General features: G+C 38.4%; 1 protein-coding gene across 1 annotated transcript in view; it reads right to left on the bottom strand.

Moving 5' to 3' along the window:
• Positions 1 to 10,438, bottom strand: part of blmh (bleomycin hydrolase) — a 43,294-nt gene that overhangs the window by 2,079 nt on the left and 30,777 nt on the right. The window contains exons 7-8 of the mRNA XM_015395747.1: positions 8,885 to 9,002; positions 8,571 to 8,634 (exon numbers count right to left, since the gene is read on the bottom strand). Of these exons, the coding sequence (XP_015251233.1) occupies positions 8,571 to 8,634; positions 8,885 to 9,002 (182 nt within the window). The remainder of the gene's footprint in view (positions 1 to 8,570; positions 8,635 to 8,884; positions 9,003 to 10,438) is intronic.

Below are 10,438 nucleotides of genomic sequence, written 5' to 3'. Positions count from 1 at the left end.
CCAGTCAACAAAGCGCACGGGTGGAGAAAGCCAAAGAAGGCTGGATCTATGAACTCTTCCGGCCTCCTTATTTTGGAGGACGCAGCGTCTGAAATCAAACACACCCTTGGTGATCACAGGTTACTATAAAACACAGAGGATGCAATTGAATCTAAATATCTAAATTGTGCATTCCTTAAGATTTTCTTTTGTTTTCCTCCCGCTCCCTCCCCATTCTTCCTTATTTAAAGTTCCAAAAACAACATCTATAAAAAGCTTGTATGAGATCTGTCTGAACAGTTATGGCGGTGGAGCTAAAGTCTAAACAAAAGCCAATAATTGCTGTATTTTCTTAAGATGACTTTTGATCAAAACAAACCAGCAGTGTTAACTCTTTTTTTTTTTAAACCGCTAAAGTTGTGAGTTTGTCCCATTAGCATGGACGATTTAACCCATTATCTCTTTCATGAGCTTTTCATTACAGCACAGCTCAGTTAGCACGAGTACGCAGCATCATGGGAATGTTATGCAACCCGTCTTAACATGGTCCTGTGCAGACAGATTCATTTACTCTTTGCTAAAGAAAGAAAAAAATAAAACATTTACAGCTTTATTTATTCAATACCTCTGAGAGAATTAAATATAAAAATCTATTTAGGGTAACATTAACAGAAGTGTCATAAGTACTCTTTAATTTAGTAAAAACACAGATTCCAGCGTAAAACAACAAAAAAAGACATAAGAGGAAAAAGTCCAACTTGAATTCCTTTACCTACATAAAAAAATACATTTATTACGTTTTACTTATGTAAAAACTTTACAAAAATGGTTCTATGTGCAGAAAGTAGGTTAATTTCCCTCCTTTGCCCATTGTGTTGGAAGCCGTCCTCTGAGCTGGATATTCAAATAGAGTGAGAAAAGTAAAAAGTATTGAAAAAAAAAAAAACTTTATTAATAAGCATTTATGCTTAATTGACGCCTCTGAGCAGTAATAAGACCAGTGAGTGATTTTTAATAGGTTGTACGTAGGTGCTCTTCATGCCTCCCCCTTCAGGGTTCATGCCCTCAGTAGCCTAGAATCAAAGCTTCACACCAAAAGCTAAAAACCAAATTTAAATGTTTGACCAACTGCTGCTTAGCTTTTCTAATTTACCTTTACTAGAATTGAAAATAAAGCCTGGGAACAGTCATAATCCTGTTAAAAACCGAATTCATCAACCTTCCTGGAGGAAGGAAAGTCTCTTCCCGTGTGCAGAGAGCTGAGTAAACACGCTCGCTGTCAAACGCACTCATCAAAGCTGCAGGCTGACTGCAAGAATGTGCCACAGTTCAAAACAACGCATCCAAGATTGCATGTGTTGCGTATTGACGTTCTTCCAAGTACGCATGTCTCGTATGGCACGTTGCCTGGTTCCCGCTGCGGTATTCCTCTGTGAGCTTCCTGGAACCCACATGTTGGGTGGCATGGGGTGTGTGTGGAAACGTTGGGTGTTATTTGCCTTTCAGCTGACAGACTAAAGGACAGATTGATGCGGTAGAAGTGCAGAACAGCTGTCCTGCATTTCTGTCCTGCAATCAAATTATTTAACTCATGAGAAGCATCTTTAGTACCAAGTTAATGCTAATTTAATTCATAGTCAAAAATCTGCTTCTGGCAGGGGTTCAGTCCATTCCTCAATTGGCGAAGGGCTTCAACTCATTTGTGTTTATATCCAATATTTCTCTTTTTAAAGTCCAACCGNTGATTATCAATAGTGTTCAAATCAGCTGATTATGATGGAAACTTTCTGCCCCAAATATTAAGTCATTAAATTCAAATGCAAGTCACTTACAAAAAAAAAAAAAATTAGATTTTCTGGATATTTTCTTCACTCACAGTTAAGCACATATAATTAATATCAAAAACTTTTAAAAGGCTTTAAAGGAAGAAAAAAAACTGAAAATCATCTACATTCCATAATGCTGCGTTCACACCGGACGCAGCAGGCGCAGCGAGTTTACATGCAAAGTCAATGGTTGACGCACGTCAAGGCGCAGCAAAAGGTCCCGCAGCGCGTTTTGAGCAGCAGGAGCAGAGCGTCTAAACAGCTGAAGCAGTGCGTCGGGATCGTTTAAGCATCTTACGCGCTGCAAACGCGCTGCTGCTCGAGACGGAAAAATAGAAGTTTTGCTGCTCGACGCGCCGCATCAACCCATCAGAGAAGCTGATCTGGGAGCTCCCACCACAACATCGTGTTAGTATTCTTTTTCTTGCTTTATATTAGAATTTATATTTAAGTTGGTTATTTCTTTTAGACATGTATTTTCTAATGTGTGCACACTTTAGTTAATGTCTGTCTGAATGGTTTATTTTCACTTGTTCTTTTGTTTGAGGTGCTGCTGATGCAAACCAGCTGGAGGAGGAAACCTGGAGCGTACCATTTTTGAAAGACTGACGGGGGAGACTTCAAGTTGTTTTCAATTAGTTTGTCACTTAAATACTCACTTATTGTTTCAGAGAATGTTTAGTTTTGTATTTATTGGTTCTTTTGTTATGTTGTGCCGCCCTCATGTGGTAGACTTGGGTTACTCCTTCCCTTTTTAAGCAGCCTTTAGTTCTTTGTTTGCAGGTCAGTTTTTTTGTTTGAGTTGGATCCTCAGTTGATTCATGTTATGTTGTATTTAAGTTATTTTGTATTGCTTTTGAGCCTTTGTTGACCATTTTTGACACAATTAAATGAAAGAACCTTTTTAAATTTTGAACACCTTTTGTCCTTATTTAAGTTTGGTCCCTCACACTCGGATACCGCTGTGCGGTTTGATGGAGGAACGTGACAAAAACGGAGGAATGACGCCACCAAAGAGTCTGCGGCTTCAAAATGGCAGAGAAGAACATAAAGAATCTCAAGCGACATCTGAGGTGCCAACATGCTGCCATATGGAAGAAGGTAAGGAACGTGTGTGTGCGTGCGAGCGCACACGCATGTGGATGTGTGCGTGTGCCTCCCTGTGCCTGTATCTGTCCGTCTCTCTGTCATAGAAGAAAGACGTTCTACTGAAACGCTGGATATTACACTGGAGAAAAATCGAAATCTAGATAAGTAATTTTTTCTTAAAATAAGTGCATTTGCTCTTGTATTGAGGAGGTAAAAGAGACATTTTGCCAAAGGATCAAGACAATTTACACTTAAAATAAGAAAACACAATTGCATTCTCATATTTCAAGTGCATATTCTCTAATTATCTTATTTTAAGAGTAAAAATACTCATTCCATTGGCAAACCATCTCATTTACCTACTTAGAATAAGGATAAATACACTTAATTTAAGAAATTTTTACATATTTCTAGATCGCTTTTGCAGTGTAATCGTCTAAATTTCTTCCTCCCAACTAGATACCTGACACACAGACACCACAGCAAAAATCAGAGGTTGCGTACAGTGTGATATATGTTAAAAAGAGAATCAGTGTGTAAAGTTCTATTCCGCAGTGTTATAAAAATAAAATAGAGAAAAATAGAAGCTGTGTGTGGAGAAGTTCTATTATTTACACGAGAAAAACAATCTAGAAATAAGTTAAACTTTCCTAAATTAAGTGTATTTACCCTTAATTTGAGTAGGTAAATCAGATAGAATGCCAGTGGAATGAGTATTTATACTCTTAAAATAAGATAATTGGATTATATGCACTTGAAATAAGACAATGCAATTGTGTTTTCTTATTTTAAGTGGAAGTTGTCTTGTTCCATTGGCAAAATGTCTCTTTTATCTCCCCAATCCAAGAACAAATGCACTTATTTCAAGAAAAAATGACTTATCTAGATTTCAATTTTTTCCAGTGTACAGTGTTGACTAAAATTTGACTAAGTCTTAGTCTAAATGACAAAATTAACACTGCCGCGCACCCATTGGCTACAGCCTGCCTTGGAGGAAATGAAGGTGACTTGCACAGCATGAGGCAGGTGGTGCTAAGCTCCTAATGTTGGGGCTTTAATGCCAACAGTTCCATGTGCTATTTTAAAGGAAATGAAAATAGGCCTTTAATTTGAGGAGCAGGGACAGATAACTGGATGAGAACAACAGTGATGGACTGAGAACATACTGGTACACTAATGAAAATTCACCATTCTTCCAGTGTTTATTTAACAACAGAGCAGCACTGGGAGGAAATTAAGACTTCCTCTTTATCTGTCAAAGAATTTAAAGGCTACGATGGGAGAAATGATTAAATGTGCTGGACCCTACTCGGCCAAACGTTGTTTTTAAATTGTAAAATAAAACCCGACGGCGCTAACGGCCAATAATGTGTCTGAAAGCGGAGTAAAAATGAGTTGTGGAGAGAGAGAGGAGCCGTTATAGCATCTGAGACGAAGGAACAGAAATCTAAATCTCTCATGAGAGACCCCTTCAGGGCCAGCAGGAAAATCCAGAGACCTCAGGGGAGGCATTAGGTTTTAGAAAACGCTCCCCTCTCTGGAACTTCTCCTTCCTCACCCTGAACCTCTAAATAAATGGGATTTTTCTTCTCTGCCATTGTTCCTAAATCACCACCAAATCTACAGGCTTTTGTTTTTACTTCAACCTCGGCCTGAACTTTTTATTTTCCAACCAGTTATACGCTTCTTCTCTTTCTCCTCAAGAAAAAACAAGTTTCCCCACGTCAGCTCCTATTCCCATAAGCTACAGCCTCGATAGATAACTCTCTTTAGCTGCAAGTTGGACAAGGGGGGGGGGGTAGTCGTTTTCCTGCTGTCTTCTATTGGGTTTATGGATAAGATCTGCATGATAGAAATCTGATTTAACAGGGAGCCTTCAAATGTTTTCCCCATAGTCATAGTTCTGGGCTCCAGCTAATATTAAGTACAGAACTGAATATACTACACACTTACATGTGTGTGTTAGCCATCCATGCACGGCTAACCTGATATACTTCATAGTTTTAGAGGCCAGAGATGGAGATAAGAAGCGGTGGGAGATGAAGAAACCGCTGGAATAATAATGAAAAATAGCTGGAACACTAACAGAACCGAGTTCAACCCGTTTCATTTATCGTTATTCCTCCTCCTGTGATTTAAAGAATAGTCAATTGTTTTTGTTCTGCTTTTGCTCCATTTTTGTTGATTTATTGCCATCGGTAAGGCACACATTACCGTAAAGATATCTTAGAGACAGAGGACTATAATTACTATCCAGCTTTGACTTAAAGCTCTGGATCAGGGTTTGTTTTCACTGAAGGATTAACTTAAAAAAAAGTTTCTGTGCAACTAGACTGAAACAAAACGAAGGAAAAAAAAGCCACGGCTGTCTGACTGTCAGCGCGAGACGGTACAGGTGATTACTGATGTATAAAGAAGCTTCGACGCACGTGGGGTCGGGGGATCAAAGGATAAAGAAAGAGATTAAAGCACGGCATGTAATATTACTGATAAAACAAAGTTAAAAGTAGCATTAGCTTTTACATTTAAAGGAAAAAACTTTTTACCTTACTTTTGCAAAAACTGATTTAACCCAAAAATATACATTTACTGTTGAAGTGGTGCAATAATATCAGTTCATTGGCAACACTGCAAAAAACTTAAATCTCAATAAGTCATTTTTTTTCTTAAAATAAGTGCATTTTTCCTTGAATTGAGGAGGTAAATGTGAAACCTTGCCAATGGAACAAGACAATTTACATTTAAAATAAGAAAAAAAACAATTGCAGTGTCTTATTTCAAGTGCATATTATCTAATTATCTTATTCTAAGAGTAAATATCCTCATTCCATTGACAAATCATCTTATTTTTCTACTCAAATTAAGGGTAAATACACTTAATTTAAGACATGTTGACTTATTTCTAGACCGTTTTTGCAGTTTAAATTGTTCCTTAATTTGACTAGAAATTCTCAGCAGCCACACTGCAAAAACAATCTAGAAACAAGTAAAACATTCTTAAATTAAGGGTTTTTACCCTTGATTTGAGTAGATATATAATGATTTGACAAAATGAGTATTTTCAACCTTAAAATAAGATAATTAGATAATATACAATCATTGTTTTTTTATTTTAAATGTAAATTGTCTTGTTCGGCTGCCATGCTCGTGGACATTGTCAGTTTCACTATAGCTCTGGTGAATTTCAATGGTGAAGTCCTCTGGAAATCTTCAATAATTGTTGTTGATTGCAGATGTGTCTAGTAGTTCCCATTGATTTAGCTTGTAAAGCGGGGAGAATGGCGCTAGGCTTACCGCACCGTGACGTCACTGCTGGAAGATGGCAGGAGGGAGGGGTTACTATATTTGGGCAAAAATGGCCGCTCTCAGACTCAGTGGTCGTGACGGAAATTATTTTTACTTTTTATTTTTTTTACCAATTAACGCTAAATTCATTTAGGTACAGATAATGATCCATTGATTTTTCCTTCCTGACCGGACTTTACCTTTAAATGAATTCCCATAATGACACGAGAGATTGACTGACAAAGTTATTTTAAGTTACCGTAATTTTCGGACTATAAGCCACAGAAGCTAAATTGCATGATTTGTACATATACAAGCCGCACCGGACTATAAGCTGCAGGTTTTTTATGTTTAATTACCATATGGTTCGTGCACAGATAGGATTGTCGGGAAAGAGGCAACTGTTTGGGGAAGCGCCTATTTATTAACATTTCAACACATTTGAATTGAGACAATTCTTCCTGCTGGCGTCTCCAACACCTCACCATTGACTCGTTGATTCCAAGGTTACGTGCAGAGGTTCTATTTCCTTCGTTTACTGCCAAATTGACTGCCTTTAACTTAAAAGCTGCATCATACGCATTTCAACGTGTGTTTTTCATAATGAGGGTGTCACACAAACTGTCTTGCGCTCGCAATGTCCGTCTTTCTCGGAGTCTGCTTCCGGTGGACGTCCACATTCCCGCGCGCATGGCTACTTGTGTGTTGAAGCAAATGTGACATCAGCATGGTGGATGGTAAAATCCATAGATTTAGGTACCGTATTACCCTAGTGGCCGTTAGCTGTAAAAGTCCATAGATAAGCCGCATTGTTATATAAGCCGCAAGGTTGAAAAATGGTCGAAAAATGGGGAAAAAGTCACAGCTTATAGTCCGGAAATTACGGTAATCCCAGTCCTGATTATCTTTATCAGTCTAAGGCTACGTTCACACTGCAGGCCTTAATGCTCAATTCCGATTTTTTTGTGAAATCGGATTTTTTTGCGTGTCCGTTCACACTTCCAAGTATATGCGACTTGTATGTGATCTACTGTGTGAACTGAAAGCGTTAAACCGAAGTGTCTCGCATGCGCACTCGAGGACGCGATGGCGTCACATGTAGCAAGCGTCCTCAGTGTTTGCGGAAGTAAACATGACTCGTAATACCGCAGCGTATATTGCGTTCTTTAAGTTCTTCTCCAACAGGAGCAGGCACATTACGAACGAAATCTTTTTAAGAAGATCAAAAAGAAAGAGAGCCAGGTTCCGGTAAGACCCTTCGAGTTTGGTCTGAATCGAGCTATCTTTCCAAATATGAATTAAGTCAGCAACCTCACTTTCTCTCCATTGACTGCTCTCTGTGTTATCTTCCACTATGGTTGTTAGTTTTTCCCGCCTCCGCTTAGTAGGACGCAGATTAGTAACGTTTAGTAACATTTGTCAAGTATCAATGACGTGTAGGTCGGATAAATGCGACCTGGCCGTACAGACACAGGTCGCATTTGAAAAGATCAGATACGTATCGGATTCAGGACCACATATCCAAGTGGCCTGGGTCGCATTTGAAAAAATCCGATCTGTGTCGTTCAGACTGTCATAAAAAGATCAGATACAGGTCACATATGGGCAAAAAAATCGGAATTGGGTCACTTCAGGCTGCAGTGTGAACGTAGCCTAACTAATCTGTGACGTGCTCCAATTTTTTAAGCTGATGTTATTTTCATAACAAATATTTCATGACTCTCAGCTTAAACAAAAAAAATATATATATTAACAAATTAAACCTAAAAGCAAAACAAATGCTCTGTTGTATTTACCAAGGTTATTTTTGTCTGATACTAAAGCTAATTGGATGATTCTAATGAGAAAAAAACAAGACATTACTTTTTTTTCTTAATTTCTTCTCCCTCTTTGCTTGAAGATCTCTCACTAATATTGCAGCGGAACAAAAGAAACATCAAAATCACAAACGAGTTTAGAAAAACAAAGCTGTTCTAAGCCTCCATGTCTGCGCCTGAACCGTGGTCTGAAATTCAGATTTTGATCAGAGACCACGGATATTTACATTCCCCGTTTCCAAATCCAATTTCCAAAGCAGCGTTAAACAATCATCCAGCTACGGCTCAACGCATGTGGCCTCTTGCGTAATGCAGCTGATCCGACTTTATAAAATGCTTTCTGTACAAAAAACAAGAAGAATGTGCATCTGTTGGTTTGTTTTTTATGACTTAAAGTAGCCCAAATGCGCTGTAACAGTTTTTAATTGAATACGTATAAACAGGAGCATCATGGGTCGGTATCGGAACAGACGACTTTGCTGGAAAGTTGCGTTACTGGGCCGCGTTCTGGAGAAAGGAGGAGTTTCCGTTTCCAACACATTTCAGAGGATCGATTGAGACTTTGGGTTTTTACCTTTGTTTCCACGGTCATCGCCCCAGGAGTTCTCCACCCGCCATTTTTCAAAACCTTTCTCATCCTGAGAGGGAGACAGAAGAGAGGGGGAGATGAGTGAGAAGGGGAGAGAGTGACCGGACAGCTGGGGTTGCTTACAACGGAGGAAACTGACAGAATTATGAAAAAAAAAATAAAACTGCTGCAGATTAGAGCAGAGTAAACAAACAGTAAAACCTCGGGAAATTCTCAATGTGTGTGTATCCCTTGTGGTTAGTCGGTGCTGCGCGTACGAGTTTGTCACATTCCTGGAGCGTAGGATTGTGGGAGTTTACCTTGTCCGTTACAGCAGTGAGGATCATGGCGTGCGTCATGAGGGAGTCGCCGTATATCAGCCTCTCTGCCTTTGAAAGGTTCTTTACAGACACTCCAAACACCAGCTCATGGTTGAACCTGCAGAGGAACCAGGAGAGTTTACGGTCCAAACTCACGGGTGGCTTCCTCACAGCACTAATATCATCTTGTCATATGATCATCTTCAAAGTAATCCTTCAACCTATTCTTCTAGGATTAAGGGAGAAGACGAAAGCACAAGTCCGGGATCTGAGATTAGCTAAGCTCATCTCCGTTTCTCCAAATCTGGAGCATGAATGAGGAAACTAAGCTACGTTAGGCACCAAGTCCAGACACTAAAGCTGATCTACCTGAAAGATGAACTTCAGCAGAGATCAGAGCAGCTGTTCAGGCACCACGCAGGTTTAGTTTGAGGGGGGGGGGGAATTTAAGCCTGGCGCCAGCAACTCAGACAGATGAGCCGCGTTTCCTCCGAGGAGGGATTGACAGCTTATACCGAGTCTTGCAAAACTATTTTCTTTTCAGTTTAAAACCACAAACCTGAATATATTTCGTTTGGATTTGAAGCACCAGTCTAGAATTGTTTATTGAACATTTTACAGCCATGATAGAAACACTGCAAAAAATAAAATAGAAGCTTGTTTTTCTTGAAATAAACCTGTTTCACCTAACTTGAAACTGAAATGTAGATAAGTCATTTTTTTTTTTTATTAAAATAAATGCATTTGTTCTTAGATTGGGGAGGTAAAAGAGACACTTTGCCAATAGAACAAGACAATTCACATTTAAAATGAGAAAATACAATTGCATTGTTATATTTTAAGTGCATATTATCTAATTATCTAATCTTAAGAGTAAAAATACTCATTCCATTGGCAAACCTTCTCATTAGCCTACTCAAATTAAGAGAAAAACACTTAAGTTAAGACATTTTTACTTATTTCTAGATCGTTTTCCAGTGTGATAAGCCGATTTATCAACCAAATTATTATTATTTAAACTGCATAATATCTTATTTTATGGTCCTGATCAATTTAAGGGTAAATACACCTATTTTAAGGAACGTATTCTCAGTTTAGTCTTAGATTGAACTCTTTTTCTCTGCACGGCTAAAACTGACCTAAAGATTAGTACTAATTTATTATATGTGTGTTTGTCTCCTTAAGTTTTGTAGATAAATAACATGATCTGCGCTTAAAATAGGACATTTGGATGTTATGCAATTAAAATAATAACATTTTTGAATATGAATAATTTGAAATTATTGGGAAATTGTCTTACCTAGCTGCTCAAAAAAGGGAAAATACACCTATTTGACTTTCTTGTATTTAGATTTTTTTGAGGGTTAGTTCATAGTTAACAAAATAAACAAATGGTGGAAAAACTTTTTCTTGTAAGAGACTAAAAACTGCATATTCACCCTAAAGCTCATCAAACGTGACGGGGAGGAAGGGAAACCAGTACAGTGAGCTACAGTGTAGGGCTGCAACTAACGATTATTTTAAAAATCGATGAATCGGCCGATTATTTTATTC

The sequence above is a fragment of the Cyprinodon variegatus genome, unplaced genomic scaffold (assembly GCF_000732505.1).
Source record: "Cyprinodon variegatus isolate N-32 unplaced genomic scaffold, C_variegatus-1.0 Scaffold759, whole genome shotgun sequence".
In the NCBI taxonomy this organism is placed as follows: domain Eukaryota; kingdom Metazoa; phylum Chordata; class Actinopteri; order Cyprinodontiformes; family Cyprinodontidae; genus Cyprinodon; species Cyprinodon variegatus.
Note: the sequence above shows the minus strand (reverse complement) of the source record. Positions and strands in the feature narration are given on the sequence as shown.